The sequence below is a fragment of the Anolis sagrei genome, chromosome 10 (genome assembly GCF_037176765.1).
Source record: "Anolis sagrei isolate rAnoSag1 chromosome 10, rAnoSag1.mat, whole genome shotgun sequence".
Taxonomy (NCBI): domain Eukaryota; kingdom Metazoa; phylum Chordata; class Lepidosauria; order Squamata; family Dactyloidae; genus Anolis; species Anolis sagrei.
Genome location: NC_090030.1, coordinates 11,147,777 through 11,166,533, shown reverse-complemented (window position 1 = coordinate 11,166,533; position 18,757 = coordinate 11,147,777). Strand labels below are relative to the sequence as shown.

Here is an 18,757-nt window from a genome sequence, read left to right as displayed (position 1 = left end):
ACACATCTATGGCAAACATTCAATGCTGATTATACAGTGACAAGACAGACAACAGATAGAAGTATATATAGGCTTTTTCTCATCATTCGGCATCTTTGGAGGCTGTGCTCGGTTCCAGCCGCATGGGGGTGCTGTCACTTCTTCTCTTTGCTGATGAAGAGCTTTCTTTGTTTGTAAACTTTCCTCTGAAACACAGTGCCTAAAATGCCCCCTTGCTTAATGTAGTTTCTATTAATGCACTCACATTGCTGTTTTCGATCTGCTAGGTGGGCCGGGAAGCTGGGTTGAAGGTCAGGAGCTCACTCTGACAAGGTGGAACTGTCTTCTGGCCCCTCTCTCTTCTATTACATATTATAAAGAGTGAGGCAGACTATGAAAAGCAACCTGTCTGTGTGTTTCTGCTAAAAATAGTGGTGTTCCCCAGGAATTTCCTTTTGTTTGTTATAATGACATGAAAATATTGCCAAGCCTATCAGTTCAAAAAACGTCTAGCCACCAGCCAAGGGGATGTTTCTAAGAGAGGCGGAAATGGAGCTAAATACCCGGCAAAGTGGGAGAAATCGAGTGTAAGTAGTCTGAATTCCTTCAAGGCTTTCCTCTCTATTAGCATTAATGGGAGCTATCCAGGCACGTTGCAGGGGAAAGAAGAGCCCCCTTAAGTGCTGGAATAATAGCCTTTGAGTCCAGCAGGGCATCATTCACTCTTTCTCCACCCGTCACCCACATCCACGGCCAGCCACTCCTTGCAGCAGATGCTCAGCCATTACAGTGTGCAGCAAAGCAGGCCTTTGTGGCTTCTCAATCATTTCTCTGGCACGAATAGCAAAAGCAACAACCTTTTCCTCACACTCTGCCCAGGCTGCATAAACCAATCAATGTCAGAAAATGAGGTTGGCGGGGGGGGGGGGGGGGGGGTTCTCCTGCTGTGTCACTCCTCAAAGGACACACTTCCCAAGGTTTTGGATGAAAGGAGGCAGTGAATAAGGTGCCCAAGTCCAGGCTCCACAATTCGAGAAGGATATTGATAAGCTGGAACATGTCTAGAGCAGGATGAAGGAAATGATCAAAGGTCTTGAAGCAAAGCCTTACACGGGGTGGCTCAGGGAGCTAGGTATGTTTAAGCTTGGAGAAAGTTAAGAGGGGACGTTGATAGGCATGTTTTGATATTTGAAAGGGTGTCACATTGAAGATAGAATTGTGCCCAGAATTGGACACAATATTCCTGATTTGGTTAGACCACACCTGGAATATTGTGTCCAATTCTAGGCACCACAATTGAAGAGAGATATTGACAAGCTGGAATGTGTCCAGAGGAGGGCGACTAAAATGATCAAGGTCTGGAGAACAAGCCCTATGAGGAGCGGCTTAAGGAGCTGGGCATGTTTAGCCTGAAGAAGAGAAGGCTGAGAGGAGATATGATAGCCATGTATAAATATGTGAGAGGAAGCCACAGGGAGGAGGCAGCAAGCTTGTTTTCTGCTTCCTTGGAGACTAGGACACAATGGAACAATGGCTTCAAACTACAAGAGAGGAGATTCCATCTGAACATGAGGAAGAACTTCCTGACTGTGAGAGCCGTTCAGCAGTGGAACTCTCTGCCCCGGAGTGTGGTGGAGGCTCCTTCTTTGGAAGCTTTTAAACAGAGGCTGGATGGCCATCTGTCAGGGGTGATTTGAATGCAATATTCCTGCTTCTTGGCAGGGGGTTGGACTGGATGGCCCAGGAGGTCTCTTCCAACTCTTTGATTCTATGATTCTATGATTCACCATATTGCTGCTATGCAGATACACACACTGATTGACTTTGCAGCTTTATGGCTACTCAATGCTATTCAAGTTTGCTAATTGCAACATTCACACTTGCTTTAAACCTTCCTAATGCTGCAACCCCTTAATACAGTTCCTCATATTGGGGTGACCCCCAAGCATAACATTATTTTCGTTGCAACTTCATAACTGGAATTTTGCTGCTGTTCTGAATCGTAATGTAAATATCTGCTGTGCAGGATGTATTTTCATTCACTGGACTAAATTTGGCACAAAAATACCCGATACACCCACATTTGAATACTGGTGGGGTTGGGGTGGAGGATTTTGTCATTTGGGAGTTGTAGATGCTGGAATTTATAGTTCACCTCCAATCAAAGGGCATTCTGAACTCCACCAATGATGGAATTGAAAAAAACCTGGCACACAGAACTCCCATGACCAATAGAAAATACTGGAAGGGTTTAGGTGGGAATTGACCTTGAGTTTTGGAGTTGTAGTTCACCTACATCCAGAGAGCACTGTGGACTCAAACAATATCTCGACCCAACTTGGCACGAATCCTCGATATGCCCAAATGTGAAGATTGGTGGAGTTTGGGGAAAATAGACTTGACATTTGGGAGTTGTAGTTGCAGGGATTTATAATTCACCTACAATCAAAGAGCATTCTGAACCCCACCAATGACAGAATTGAACCAAACTTCCCATACAGAACTCCCATACCTTGAAAGGACTTGCTGGCATGAACCTCCCTCCAGCCTCACACGCTCTCCGTCACCCAGCACATGTGCACCACGCGGCTATGAGCTAAGCATGCTTGCTCTCCCTCCGCGCTTGGAGTCTGAGAAACAGCCCTCCCCTTGGCTAAGAGGCTGGCCAAACACAGCGAAGGAGGGCTTTTAGTGGGAGGATTTTCTGTCTGTTTACAAAAAGGAAGAGAAGGACAGGTGGAGAGATCTTCAGCCTTCTCTGCCAAAGGGGTTCCTAAAACCATCAGAAATATATGTTTTCTGCTAGTCTTTGGCGACCCCTCTGAAACCCCCTCATGACCCAACCCCCAAGTGGACTGGATGGCCCATGAGGTCTCTTCCAACTCCATGATTCTATTCTATTCTATTCTATTCTATTCTATTCTATTCTATTCTATTCAAGCGTGCTAATGTCAACATGGGAGCCCTCGGTGGTGCAATGGGTTAAAGCACCGAGCTGCTAAACTTGTTGACCAAAAGGTCGCAGATTCGAATCCGGGGAGTGGCATAAGCTTCCGCTGTCAGCCCCAGCTTCTGCCAACCTAGCAGTTCAAAAACATGCAAATGTGAGTAAATCAATAGGTACCGCTCCAGCGGGAAGGTAACGGCACTCCATGCAGTCATACTGGCAACATTACCTTGGAGGTGTCTACAGACAGCGCTGGCTCTTTGGCTTAGAAGAGGAGGTAAGCACCACACCCCAGAGTCGGCCACGACTGGACTTAATGTCAGGGGACAGCCTTTACCTTTACCTAATGGAGTCCCCGGTAGTGCAGTGGGTTAAAGCCCTGTGCTGGCAGGACTGAAGACCGACAGGTCGCAGGTTCAAATCCGGGGAGAGGCGGATGAGCTCCCTCTATCAGCTCCAGCTCCTCATGCGGGGACATGAGAGAAGCCTCCCACAAAGGATGATAAAAACATCAAATCATATGGGCGTCCCCTGGGCAACGTCCTTGCAGATGGCCAATTCTCTCACACCAGAAGCGACCTGCAGTTTCTTAAGTTGCTCCTGACACGACCAAACAAACCTAATGTCAACATTCACACTTGCTTTAAACAGACAAGGGTTCTTTCTCCCACTCTGGACATTCCACAGATATATATATACACTCTACTTGCTTCACTACCAAAAGAACCCTGAAGGTGCTAGCCACAGATGCAGGTGAAATGTCAGGAGAAAATGTTGCTGGAACATGATCATGTAGCCCAAAAAACGCAGCAACTCAATGATTCTGGTCATGAAAGCCTTCGACAACACATAGAATAAGGTTGTTTGCTCCCAACTCTCTGCTTTGGCCTCAAAGGGAGAGAAGAAGAGAAAGTGGATATAATCCCGTCCTACATTCCCCTCCCCTCTTTTCCTTTTGTGTCATATATTAGACTGTAAAGTTGAGAGTATAGAGCTGTTCTGTTGTTATTTTACTTGTAAAGTGCCATGTACAGTTATTGCACTATATAAACACTTGACAACACTAATAATACATTTCTCAGAACCTATTTTCCTCAAAACACCACTGATGAAACCGAGCAGGTCTCTGAGTTCTGGTGCGGAGGCTGTTCTCAAACTTGGTGGAGTTACCAATTTCTGGAAGTCCGTCAACAACATCGGAAAGGACAGTAAACATGTGTATTTGGGAAGAAGGGGGACAGTTCTACTTTGATTTCTCAAGACAAGCAGAACTGAATATGTTCCCTCAGAGCATGTCTCTGCTAGCATTCAGGAGGGCTGTCAGATCCATCTACCTTTTACATCCTACTTGGATGAATCCTCCACAAAGTTAAGGAAGACCCGGGGCATTTGGAGTTCATGGGAGTCAAGTTTTATCCTCTCCATTCAGACAGTTCCCAATCTGAATGGGGGGGGGGGGGGGCAATGTGATGCAGCCATGCAGGCCTAAAGGATGCAGATGCTGGAAGCTGCAGGCTTGATCTCCCACCAGATGCAGCAATACTTGCTTATGGAAAAAGCCTGCTCGTGGGTTCAGGTCTATTGAGACAAATCAGCCACGTCCACAAGTGACACTGGCAGCCTACAACTGTGTTCAGGTGGAGCTCTGAAGTCTCAGACTTAAAAAGCCTCCTGTTGTGAACAAAGGCTACTGGAATGTTATCTTAGAAAGCCTCCGGGTTTTGGGGGATTTTCTGGAAAAGAGGACTCAACAGTGATGGCAGATTGCTTAGGCACGATGCATGGTGAGGACAGATAAACCAGAATGGGTTGCTGTGAGTTTTCTGGGCTGTATGTTCCAGAAGCATTCTTCCCTGATGTTTCGCCCACATCTATGGCAGGCATCATCAGAGGTTGTGAGATCTGCTGGAAACTACACAAGTGTGTTTTATATCTGTGGAATAATGTTCAGGGTGGGAGAAGGAACTCTTGTCTATTGGAGGCAGGTGTGAATGTTGCAATTGGCCACCTCAATTAGCTTCTGGTTGCTTCGGGTTGATCCCTAACCCATCTAAAACACAGACATGTGCTTTTCATCTCAAGAACAGAAAAGCAGTAAGGACAACCAACTCTGAGGATCACCTGGGAAGGAATCCCACTGGAGCATTGCAGCACACCCAAATACCTGGGAGTCACTCTGGACCGTGCTCTTACCTACAAGAAGCACTGGCTGAATATCAAGCAAAAAGTGGGTGCTAGAAACAATATCATACAAAAGCTGACTGGCACAACCTGGGGATCACAACCAGACACAGTGAAGACATCTGCCCTTGTGCTATGCTACTCTGCTGCTGAGTATGCATGCCCAGTTTGGAACATATCTCACCACGCTGAAACAGTGGATGTGGCTCTTAATGAGACATGCCGCATTATCACGGGGTGTATGCGCCCTACACTACTGGAGAAATTACACTGTTTAGCCAGTATTGCACCACCTGACATCCGCCAGGAAGTAGCAGCCAATAGTGAAAGGACCAAGGCAGAGACATCTCCAGCTCATCCCTTGTTTGGATATCAGCCAGCACGTCAATGACTTAAATCAAGAAATAGTTTTCTAAGATCTCCAGAGACACTCGCTGGAACACCCCAGCAAGCGAGAGTCCAAAAGTGGCAGGCTCAAACCCAGAACCTCAATCAAATGAGAGACTCCCCCCTGGGCACACAGAAGACTGGGTGACTTGGAAGGCGCTGAACAGGCTGTGCTCTGGCACCACGAGATGCAGAGCCAATCTCAAGAAATGGGGCTACAAAGTGGAATCCAAGACATGCGAGTGTGGAGAAGAGAACACCACTGACCACCTGCTGCAATGCAACCTGAGCCCCGCCACATGCACAAAGGAGGACCTTCTTACGGCAACACCAGAGGCACTCCACGTGGCCAGATACTGGTCAAAGGACATTTAATCAACTACCAAGCTTGCAAACTCTGTTTTGTATGTTTGTTAAAAATTTGTTAAAAATGTAATACAATTGTCTGGTTGATAATGACACGATAAATATATACCTCAATTAGCATTGAATAGCCCTGAAGTTTCAAAGCCTGGCTGCTCCATGTCTGAAGGAGGTGTTAACTGGCCCTGATTATTTCTTGCCTGGCTTCCCAGTTCTCAGTGCCTATGCCACAGTTTTGAGGTTGGCTTTAAACCCATCTTTAAAACTCTTTTACAGTCCACCAACATTCTGTTTTCTGTTCTTGAGTTCAGATTAGAGTAACTGCTTTGGGAGATGGTGATCGGGCATTCAGACAATGTCGCATTCAGTCCAGCGGAATTGATGGCAGAGAAGCATTGCTTCAATGCTGGTGGTCTTTGCTTCTTACAGTATGCTGACATTTGTCCGCCTGTCTTCCAAAAAGATTTGCAGGATTTTTCAGAGCGCTCTAACTGGAGGTCAGCTGTGACCAGCAGTGTTACAGAATTCAAAGAGGCATGAATGGAGGGAGAAAAGTGGCAAGAGGAAGGCACGTCAAGCCAACCCTGACCAGGACCTCTTTCTATCTGGAAACTGATGTCCTTACTGTGGAAGAACATGCAGATCAAGAATAGGGCTCCACAGCCACCTACGGACACACTGCCAAGACACTACATTTGGAGGACCATCATCCTTGAGCTATGAAGGATCGTCTAAGTAAGTAATTAAGGAATATTTGCAATTGGCAAAGGGGGCTCCGGGGTCCTGGAACTCCTTTGGCAGTTGTTTCCTACATTAAGTGTTATGGCCCCTTTAGCTACTAGTCTGGCCTATATCTGAGCACAGCAATACTAACTGCGGAGGGAACTCTCTCTTTGATCTACTCCCTTGGGGTGGAAGATACCACGTGTTGCAACAGTTAGGCAATCCTCCTGGTACAAGAAAGGGAGGACTGGGGGAGGCAGGCACCGCTTCTGTTAACAGACTCTATTACAAGCTGGCAATGTAATCAGCAGAGTTGAGACTTCTGTGGCACTTCTCAGCAGTACCTGCTCCTTATGTGACAAGCGTAGGAAGTCAAAGGCTGACAAACCCACAGCAAAGCATCCCAATGACATTGGGCTTAATCTAGCAAATGGCACTTCCCTGTGAAACGAGGCACTTAGGGTGGCTGACTGACAGAATAGGCAGCCCCCTCCCTCCCAAATCCCCTCTTGTTCCTTGCAGTGTGTTGAAACAAGTCAATACCTCTCCAAGGGGTGTGTGTGTGTGTGTCTATTAGCGCTTGGCTTATCCTAACAATTCCCCCTCTTGAGAACCCACACAAATAACTAAGCAGTACTTTCTGAACCATAATAATGGTTTCATTAAAAGGGGGGAGTGGATCTAAGGCTTGCTTTTCATCAAAGCTCAAGTAGTTCTCCCGAAACCCTGGGTGGGATCTGACACGGTTTTTATCTTGCATGCACACTGTGCTGCCCAAGGAGTGAAGGGAGAAGTGGAGGTAATAAATCATTTCCAACACCCAGGAAACGGTGCAGAAGGAGATGGGATTGAAATATCAAAGCTAGGAGAGGAAGCGAGAGGGATTCCTAAAGACACAGAAGTGCTGCAAGGCTGGGAAGACGCTATTTTTGATGCTTATTATGTGCCTGTATCTAAACACCTTCGCAGAAGCATACACGAAGCTTGGCCTGTCACTGAACATCGAGAAAACCAAAGTGCTGTTCCAGCAGTCTCCAGCCATCCCCTCCCCAATGCCAGAGATACAACTTAATGGTGTAACATTAGAAAATGTTGACCATTTCCGCTACCTTGGCAGCCATCTCTCCACCAAAGTCAACATCGACACCGAAATACAACACCGCCTGAGCTCTGCGAGTGCAGCATTTTCCCGAATGAAGCAGAGAGTGTTTGAGGACCGGGACATCCGTAGGGATACCAAGGTGCTTCTCTATAAAGCTATTGTCCTCCCAACCCTGCTCTATGCCTGCGAAACGTGGACTGTCTCCAGATGTCAAATGCAACTCCTGGAATGATTCCATCAGTGCTGCCTCCGGAAAATCCTGCAAATATCTTGGGAAGACAAGCGGACAAACGTCAGCGTGCTGGAAGAAGCAAAGACCACCAGCATTGAAGCGATGGTCCTCTGCCATCAACTCCGCTGGACCAACCACGTTGTCCGGATGCCTGACCATCATCTCCCAAAGCAGTTGCTCTACTCTGAACTTAAGAACGGAAAACAGAATGTTGGTGGACAGGAAAAGAGATTTAAAGATGGCCTCAAAGCCAACCTTAAAAACTCTGGCATAGACACTGGGAACTGGGAAGCCCTGGCCCTTGAGAGCTCCAGCTGGAGGTCAGCTGTGACCAGCAGTGCTGCAGAATTCGAAGAGGCACGAGTGGAGGGTGAGAGAGAGAAACGTGGCAGGAGGAAGGCGCGTCAAGCCAACCCCGACCGGGACCACCTTCCACCTGGAAACCAATGCCTTCACTGTGGGAGAAGATGCGGGTCAAGAATAGGGCTCCACAGCCACCTACAAACCCACAAAAATAGTCATCAAGGAAGACCATCTTACTCGTCCAATGAGGGATCGCCTAATGAAATGAATGAATGTGCCTGTATGGCTCTCCTGCACAATGTGTCCTTTTTATCTATTTGTTTTCTTTATTCTATTGATCAATAAGTGTTCCGCTTCCACTAGAAGACTTAATTGAGTCCTAGAATCATAGACCACAAAGGCCATCTAGTCCAACCCCCTGCCATGCAGGAAAAGCACAATCAAAGCACCCTCGACAGATGGCCATCCAGCCTCTGTAGACTGTAGAAAGGCACTGCAGACTACTTCAACCAGAGAAGTCAGCCATAGCAGAGCACCTGATGAGCCAACCTAGACACAGCATATTATTTGAGAACACAGAAATGCTGGACCACTCTCACAACCACCATGTCAGACTACACAGAGAAGCCATTGAAATCCACAAGCATGTGGGCAATTTCAACAGAAAGGAGGAAACCATGAAAAGGAACAAAATCTGGCTACCAGTATTTAAAAACTCTAAAATTGCAACAGCACAACAACAGTGAGGAAACAAACAAGGACATCTAATCACCTCTCAACAAAAGATTGCTCCAGGCACTGTCAGGCCATTATATGCTAATCAAGGTGGTCAGTTGAGACATTCACACCTAGCTCCAGCAGACAAGAGTTCTTTGTCCCACCCTGGTCATTCCACAGATATATAAACCCTTTTTCCTAGTTCCAACAGCCCTCACTACCTCTGAGGATGCTTGCCATAGATGCAGGCGAAACGTCAGGAGAGAATGCCTCTAGACCAGGGGTCCTCAAATTATGGCCCGGGGGTCAACCTAAGTCTGAAATGACTTGAAAGCACACAACAACAACAATCCTATCTCATCGGCCAAAAACAGGCCCACACTTCCCAATGAAATACTAATAAGGTTGTTGTAGGGTTTTTTTCGGGCTATATGGCCATGTTCTAGAGACATTTTCTCCTGACGTTTTGCCTGCATCTATGGCAAGCATCCTCAGAGGTAGTACGGTCTATTGGAACTATGAAAATGGGTTTATATATCTGTGGAATGACCAGGGTGGGACAAAGGACTCTTGTCTGCTGGAGCTAGGTGTGAATGTTTCAACTGATCACCTTGATTAGCATTTGATGGCCTGGCAAGACATTAAATACTAATAAGTTTACATTTGATAAAAATTATTCTTCATTTTAATTATTGTATTGTTCGAAAGTGTTTTTTGCACTACAAATAAGATATGTGCATTGTGCATAGGAATTCATTCGTGTTTTTTTTTTTTCCAAATTATAATCCGGCCCTACAACAGTTTGAGCGACTGTGACCTGGCCCTCTGTTTAAAAAGTTTGTGGACCCCTGCTCTAGACCATGGCCATATAGCCCGAAAAAAACCTACAACAACCCATCCAGCCTCTGTTTAAAAGCCTCCAAGGAAGAAACTTCCACTGGACTCTGAGGCAGAGAGTTCCACTGTTGTTGTACAGTCAGGACGACCAGCACAAATTCAACATTCTGACATGGAATATTGCAGGGTGGAAGTCTTCCATAAAAGATCCCTCTTTCCTAGAATATCGAGCCCAACACGATATTATTCTGCTACAGGAAACCTGGGTTGTAGATGGCATAACAAGTAATGGCTTTCAAACCCAATCAGTCAGGAAATTCTTCCTAATGTTCAAGTGGAATCCCCTTTCCTGGAATTTGAACCCATGGCTCTACTGAGTCCTAGTCTCCAGGGCAACAGGAAACAAGCCTGCTCCCTCTTCCTTAGGACACCCTTTGACTCTGGTGGCTAGAAGGTGGCTAGAAGGATGTTTGCACAACTAAAACTAAAATACTCCCAACTTCTCGTGTTTTTGGAGATGTCTCATCTGAACACAATGAGCACTACCCGAGTTAGGTCCCATTTGGACTATCTACAACATGCTGCATGTGAGGATGCCATGGAAAGTTGCTTGGAAATATCAGCTGGTTCAAAAGAGCAGAGTATGTGATTACAGGGAGCACGTTATCACTAGGCTTGAATACGAATCTGTTTTTAGCCATTTCCTTCAGTTTCTTCAGCTACTTCAGAAGGCCGTAATGGCAAGGGCCCAGCCATCATGGTTTCCTGTCCATAATGGGACCACGTGAGACTGACTGGGAGTTGGGGACATGTGGAACAAATGGGTGGGGTGGGGTGCGCACGTGTGTGTTTGGAGGCTTGGAGAGTTTTTGCTTTTTTCTCTCCTTCCCTTCCTCTCCTTCAGAAAATACGCCTAAAGATAATAATTAAATAATGATAATTATTTAATAATAAGACCTGGTTATAGCTCACGAATGCAACACTGAAGAAGGAAACAGAAGGCCTGATTCTTGCAGCCCAGGATCAAGCCATCAGAATAAATGCAATTGGGCCAGGACTGAAATAATCAGCTGATGACCCAAAATGCAGACTGTTCAAGGAAGCTGATGAAATCATGGATCATATCCTCAGCTGTTGCAAGAAAATCGCACAGACAGACTACAAACAAAGGCACAACTCTGTGGCTTAAATGATTCATTGCAACTTATGTCACAAGTACCAGCAGTAAAGAATTGGTGGAATCATAAATCTGCAAAGGTAGCGGAAAATAAACACGCAAAAATACCGTGGGACTTTCAAGCTGCTATCAGGGCCTCAAAATCAAACTGCAAAGGCTCTGGCATAAACCAGTATGGGTGGCCCCAGTGGTCATCGGCACACTGGGTGCCGTGCCAAAAGATCTCATCTGGCATTTGTAAACAATAAACATTGACAAAATCGCGATCTGTCAACTGCAAAAGGCCACCTTACTTGGATCTGCACGCATCATTCGAAAATACATCACACAGTCCTAGATGCTTGGGAAGTGTTTGACTTGTGATTTTGTGATACGAAATCCAGCATAGAGATCTCATTTGCTGTGACATACTGTGCTTTTGTGTCAGTAAAATAATAATAATAGTAATAGTAATAATAATAATAATAACTACCACCACCTATTTACCTCTCCTCTAGAGTAGAAAGTAGAAACATCTTTAAGGAAGCATTAAACTAAAAGAAGAAAGGAGATTGAAGTGTGCCACTCCAGGCAGGGCCTGCAGTAGAGAAAAGAGAGGGCTTTTTAAAGGAAGCCCAGGGAGCATAGCTCCATGTCATCGCTCTTCCTTTCCTGGGCCTCCTTAAAATGCCTCCGAAAGCTGTGTGGCATGTGCAGGGTGAGAAAGCATGCATGCCTGCCTGCAGCACCTCTCCTCAAGAGTAGAAACAGCTCACACCCTCTGAGGATGCTTGCCATAGATCCAGGCGAAACATCAGGAGAGAATGCTTCTAGAAAATGGCCATATAGCCTGAAAAACCTACAACAACCCAGAAGCAGCTTTTAACGAAGCATTAAACCCAGTCTCCTCTATAGAATCGCAGAAAGAGTGGTATCTTAACTCTGATGCTTTTAATCCAGGTCTTAATGAAGGATATAAGGACAAACAATGCCTAAAATGACAGGAAGGTTAAAAGTCCACCCCCCTCCATAATGAGCTGGATAGGGTGCTTTCTTAACTCTGTCGCTGAAACCCAGTCTCCCTTGAAGGGGAAAAGGAAAGGGTCCCAGGAATGGAAAGGGGACCCTCGAAAGTTCCCCGTTGCCATCAATGGGCTGCATTTGGCCACATTTATTGGCTACAGACCAAAAATGGCTTATCTGGCTATCCGCCCGTTTTCTGGAGGCGTGCAAAAATGGAAATGGGAGTCAACTGGTATCCAGCAAGCAGAAACAGATCGAAGTTCAGCCGAAATGCACAAGCCTAGTTATCACCTGTCCTATCACTTTGGTGCCTGCCGGTCTGTTTCCAGGTACAATTTGAAACCCTGTTTCTGATCCAAATATTCTAAGCTGCTTGGGTTGAAGCTATATCTATGTTTTCTATGTCTGAAGGCCTTCCGAGAAGGTCTTTATCTCTGCTCCACTTTTTGAAGATATTCCCAGGCTCCAGAAGTCCTTCCTAAGGCAGTCTACACTCCCTACTTTTCGTCCTCCTCCAGCAAAGCTGAAATCAATTCTTTCTGAGACCAGTATGTTTTTAATCTGCTCTTCTTACTTAAATTATATTTTTAATTTGAAATTTTAGTTTGTCAGCCTTCCTGAATGTTTTTGGGGGAGGAGGCAGGTGACATATAAACAAAGCCAGTTAATCAACGGGGATTCTAGGGAAATGGCACTGCTTTAATCATACCTCCACTGGCTTGGGTGTCACAGGGGGTCTTTGCAGAGATGGAAAGGTTACTTAAAAATAATTTTTGATTTGATTCATTACAAGAAATCTCCCAACGGCGAATCATGGCATTGTGATTTCATTTTTTTTCTCTATTGAATAAAAAGGTCAGTACACGTTAGATTTTCAAAAGATCAGTTCCTGGTAGAGATGGTGCTTGTTACAACTGATTGGTTAATGCAGAACAGAAGAGCTGTCTACTAGGGGTGTGCGATCCATTAAAAATGGTTAAAAAGTCATTACAAAACTGGGGGGCGCTGATATTTTGTTTCTAAATTGTTTCTACAGTATAGGAAGTGAAAAATTTGTTACTATAACGAGAGTAATGAAATTTAGTTACTATTTTGTTACAGTAATTGCGCATAATTACAATGATTGGGGAAATTTCAGGGGGTCCTTTCATTTTTAAAGTTATTGAAGTGAAACTTGCTACAATGGTAAAACACAGTTACCCTTATTAACCCATCACATTTCAGAACGTTTCACGTATCAATAGATTTTTGGCAAATTTTCAAAGTTTTTATAAGCTATTTTTTTAAAAAAAACTACAAGAGCGAGTTAAACTGCTGAGCTGCTGAACTTGTTGACCAAAACTTGCAGATTCGAATCCAAGGAGTGGTGTGAGCTCCTGCTGTCAGCCCCATCTTCTCCCAACCTAGCAGTTTGAAAACATGCAAATGTGAGTAGATCAATAGGTACCGCTCCAGCGGGAAGGTAACAGTGCTCCATGCAGTCATGCTGGCCACATGACCTTGGAGGTGACTACAGACAATGCCGGCTCTTCAGCTTAGAAATGGAGATGAGCACCACCCCGTAGAGTCAGACACAACTGGACTTAATGCCAGGGGAAAACCTTTACCTTTTACAAGATAACCGGTGCATCAGTCCCCAGAAGTTTCAGAAAGATTCTCAGATCTACAGATTTTTGGGGATTTTGAAAAGTTTAGACAAAATCAATGTATCCCCCAAAATGCAACAACAGCAATCCTTTTGAATGTCTGTCTGTCTTTACGACACACAACCACATAACTTCAACTTAGCACAGATTTATACTATTATTTACTTACTTTAGTCCTCTTTGCAGATTCAATAATATTCTTTATTACTATCCATTCCCTGCCATGCGTTGCTGTGGCCCAGTCTGTGTATATGTGTTCTGTATGTATATATATATGTGTGTGTGTGTGTATATGTTATCGTATGTGGTTTTGCGCATGCATTGTAACATATATTTTTATTTTTTAGCCTTTTAATTCTCTTTTGCTGTGTTTTTCAGTGTTTTTATGAGTAATGGTCACTCGTTGGCCTGATAGGTGTATTGTGTCCAAATTTGATGTCAATTCGTCCAGTGGTTTTTGAGTTATGTTAATCCCCCCAAACAAACATTACATTTTAATTTATTAGACTGACTCTAAATGGCTGGCTGCTGAAAACTTCATTGGGATTTCTGATGCTGAGCACTGCATTCTGGAAAATATAGTTTAGGGTGGGGCCTTTTGCATTCTCTGCTACAGAGGGCCTGGCCTTCCCAAACTAAATTTCTAAGAATTCTGTGTTCTCAATCTCCTGCCCAAGTTTGCTAATCTCATCCCCAGTGCCTTCCTTATGGCGACTGGACCAAAGAAAATCAAGATTGGTTTTTAAAACACTTTTATGTTTAGGTTGTTGTAGGGTTTTTTTTTTTAATGTTTTCTTGGCTTTACCAAAGTTGCTTAATGTTTATACTGAAAATTGAATGGACTTTGGGAGACATCCGAATGTTACAGAATCTAAACAAAAATTAGATTAACCCCTAATAACCCCCCTTTTCCAGTCCCAATTTCCTATTCTATCCCCTCCGCCACCCTTCCCTAACCCATCCCCTATTTACCTGTGCTTAACCTGGAGACTTTACATTTTATTTCTATTATTATTATTATTATTATTATTATTATTAGTAGTAGTAGTAGTAGTAGTAGTAGTAGTAGTCTACATCCCCCCCATGTTTGCTGTAGAAAAAAATCCCTGAATAATATATATATATATATATTAAAAAGAATCTAAACAAACATTATTGGTGAGTGTTTTTATTACTAAGTTCTCCTCTCCCCCCCCCCTCACACACACATATACACACATTCATCTTTCCTGCATGTTTCTGATACCGATTCATATGTACGCATTTTACGAATTTTGCAAGGCTTTCCAATTTATTTGCACATGCCTACTGCCTACATTTTCCCCCATTTACATTGTGTGCAGTAGTTACTTACAGAAACTCCTACCATCAGTAATGACACTCCAAAATATAGGTTCTTGTGGGTTTTTTCGGGCTATAGAGCCATGTTCTAGAGGCATTTCTCCTGACGTTTCGCCTGCATCTATGGCAAGCATCCTCAGAGGTAGTGAGGTATGTTGGAATTAGGACAATGGGTTTATGTATCTGTGGAATGGCTGGGGTGGGCCAAGGAGCTCTTCCCTGCTGCAGCTAGGTGTGAATGTTTCAACTGATCACCTTCATTAGCATTTGAAGGCCTGCCTGAGCCTGGGGAAATCTCTTGCTGGGAGGTGTTAATCTGTGCCTGGTTGTTTCCTCTCTCTTGTTTTGCTGTTGTAATTTTAGAGGTTTTTAATACTGGTAGCCATATTTTGTTCATTTTTATGGTCTCTTCCTTTCTGTTGAAATTGTCCACATGCTTGTGGATTTCAATGGCTTCTTTACTTATTTATTTGCCATATTTATATCCTGCCCTTCTCAACCGCAAACAGGACTCAGAGTGGTGCACAAAGGCACAATTCGATGTCATACCATGACACCTCGGTGTCAAAAACCCATATAATTCAACCATTCACACTGTGAATTGCTCTTCCTATTGGCAACTAGTGTGTGTGTATTTATGGGGGGGAAACCCAGTTCTGGAGGCACTTACTGTTAGTCTTGAGCCTGGCGGGGTCACTGTTCCGGCTGCCAGCCTGGTTTATTGCCTTGACGAGGAAGATGTATCGCGTGCCACTCTGCAGCCCATGCACCGTGTAGTGATTCTGCTTGATGTTGGGGACAATCATCCAACTGTCCATGGAATTGTATAAACCTGCAGAAAGAAGGAAGGAGAAAAGCACAGAGGACACGTGAAATTCATGGCTATGCATCAGAGTGAACTGCCCATTTATTTACAGTATTTATCATTTATCTATATAAATAAAAATGCAATGTTCGTATGTGGGATTAACAGAACTCAAAAACCACTGGATGAATTGACACCAAATTTGGACACAGGACACCTAACAACCCAATGTATGTCCTTCACTCAAAATTATTTTGTCATTTGGGAGTTGTAGTTGCTGGGATTTATAGTTCACCTACAATCAAAGGGCATTCTGAACCCCACCAACGATAGAATTGGGCCAAACTTGGCACGCAGTTCTCCCATGACCAACAGAAAATACTGGAAGGGTTTGGAGGGCATTGAACTTGAGTTTTGGAGTTGTAGTTCACCTACATCCAGAGGTCACTGTGGACTCAAACAATGATGGATCTGGTCCAAACTCTACACGAATACTCAATATGCCCAAATGTGAACACTGGTAGAAAAATAGAATCCTGACATTTGGTAGTTGTAGCTGCTGGGATTTATAGTTCACCTACAATCGTAGAGCATTCTGAACCCCACCAATGATAGAATTGGGCCAAACCTCCCACACAGAACCCCCATGTGGGCCACAGCAACGCGTTGAGGGGACGGCTAGTCTATATAAGTAAAAATGTAATATTCGTTTGTGGGATTAGCATAACTCAAAAACCACTGGATGAATTGACACCAAATTTGGACACAAGACACTTCTCGGGCCAATGAGTGACCATCACTCATAAAAAAACTGAAAAACATAGCAGAAGGGACTTAAAAAGCAAAGAACCCCACCCACCCCAAAATTACAACGCATGTGCAAAACCTCATATATATACACAAACACACACACATATACACATATATGCATATACACACATAAAACTCATACACAGAAAGGGGGAAGGAAGGAAGGAAGGAGAGAAGGAGGGAAAGAAGGAGGGAAGGAGAGAAGGAAAGAAAGAAAGAAGGGTAGAGAAGGAAGGAAGGAGAGATGAAAGGAGAGAAAGAGGGAAAGAAGGAGGGAAGGAGAGAAAGAAGGAAAGAAAGAAGAGTAGAGAAGGAAGGAAGGAGAGAAGGTAGGAGAGGAGGGAAACCTTTACCTTTATCTATATATCTTCGGAGTGAGAGAGTGGCATATAAATGTCGTAAATAAATAAATAAAGGCCAGGAGCTCACCCTGGCCTGGGCTTTGAACTGTCAACGTTTAGGTTGGCAAGATTTACTACAGCTGGTGGCTAACCTGCTGAGCTAAAGCCCAACACAAAAATAGCAGACTACACATTACTATAGCTTCCCCAAACCCCAGCTATAGTGCATTATAATTTCCATCCGCCTTACGCATCAGAGCTAATGTCTTCCTTGGCTGGAGATCATTGGAGGTGTCATCCAACACAGCCAGATAGCCTTAATATGGAGGAGGATAATGGGCTGGAGGTCACATCAATACATGCTTTTATCACCTTTGCAAGGACTTGCAAGAACACTTTTGGAAAGCCACTGAAAACACGTCACAGGGAAGTGATGCTTGTTTGGCTGAGTGCTAACTGGCTACATCTGGAATATCCAGTTAAGGACCCTGGGGACTATTTTTTTGCTTGATCTGAACGGACGTTCTTTATACATGACGAACCTGCTGTATCAAATCAGCAGGGAGATAACAAAGCCTCGAATGCGATAAGATGTGCAAATGGTCCTAATCGCAGGAAGTGGATTATCTGGGCTCTGGTTACAGGAGTGTGTGCATCGAAAAGAGCTTTGGCAGCTGTAGCAACGGGAGATAACAGGCTTTGGCAACCGCCGAGGTCAGCAAGGGCAAGATTACATTTATCTCCTCTCCTCTCTAACCCCCTTCCGCCCCAAGATTCAGGCAATGACTAGAAACAGTTTAAGAAACCTGTTATTGTTGAGTGTCACCCGAGCGCGTACAAAATCCAGCAAGATCTTTAAATTGTGCCCAAAGTCTTTTTTCTTCCCGCCAAATCATACGTCTTCCTATATTATAATAATTATTTCAGAGCAATGTACCAAATGAGTGAAAGGCAGAAGCTCATCCTTTTAAGTAAACGGCATGAGATGGGAGCAGAAGGGAGGAATAAAAAGACTGGAGGACAGTTTCTCCGGTTGTGGGTGAACTACAACTCCCAGAAAGGTAGGTCAGTTCCCGCCAAATCCCTCCAGTAATCTACTTTTGGCATATCAGGTATGTATACCAAGTTTGGTCCAGATTCATCAGTGTTTGGGTTCGCAGTGCTCTCTGGATGTAGGTGAACTACAACTCCCCAAATCAAGGTGAATTCTTCCCAAAGACCTCTAGGATTTTTTGCTGGTCATGGCGGCTCTGTATGCCAAGTTTGGTCAAATTCCATCTTTGATTGAGATAAGAGTGCTCTTAGATTGCAGGTGAACTATACATCCCAGTACTTACAACTCCTGTAAATCATGGTGAATTCTCCCCAAACCTCTATAGTATAGTTCAGTTGACGATCAATTCGTCACTGATTGCAGGTGAACTATAAATCCCAGTGCCTACAACTACACAATGTCCAGGCCAATTTCCCTCAAAACCCACCAGTATTCAAATTTGGGCATATTGGGTACTCATGCCAAGTTTGGTCCAGATCCATCATTGTTTGGGTTCATAGTGCGCTTTGGATGTAGGTGAACTACAACTCCTATAAATCCCTCCAAAGACTTCCAGTATTTTTGTTGGTCTTGGAGATTTTGTGTGCTAAGTTAGTTCCAATTCCATTGTTGGTGGAGTTCAGAGTGCTCTTAGATTGGAGGTGAACTATACATCCCAGGAACAACAGCTCCTATAAATCCCTCCAAAGACCTCCAGTATTTTTTGTTGGTCCTGGAGATTTTGTGTACCAAGTTAGTTCCAGTTCCATTGTTGATGGAGTTCAGAGTGCTCTTAGATTGCAGGTGAACTATACATCCCAGGAACTACAA

At 44.3% G+C, this 18,757-nt stretch overlaps 1 protein-coding gene across 1 annotated transcript in view; it reads right to left on the bottom strand.

The window, feature by feature from the left end:
• The window catches only part of MID2 (midline 2), a 258,983-nt gene that overhangs the window by 10,593 nt on the left and 229,633 nt on the right, over window positions 1-18,757 (bottom strand). The window contains exon 8 of the mRNA XM_060756327.2: window positions 15,608-15,769. Coding sequence (XP_060612310.1) covers window positions 15,608-15,769 — 162 coding nt within the window. The remainder of the gene's footprint in view (window positions 1-15,607; window positions 15,770-18,757) is intronic.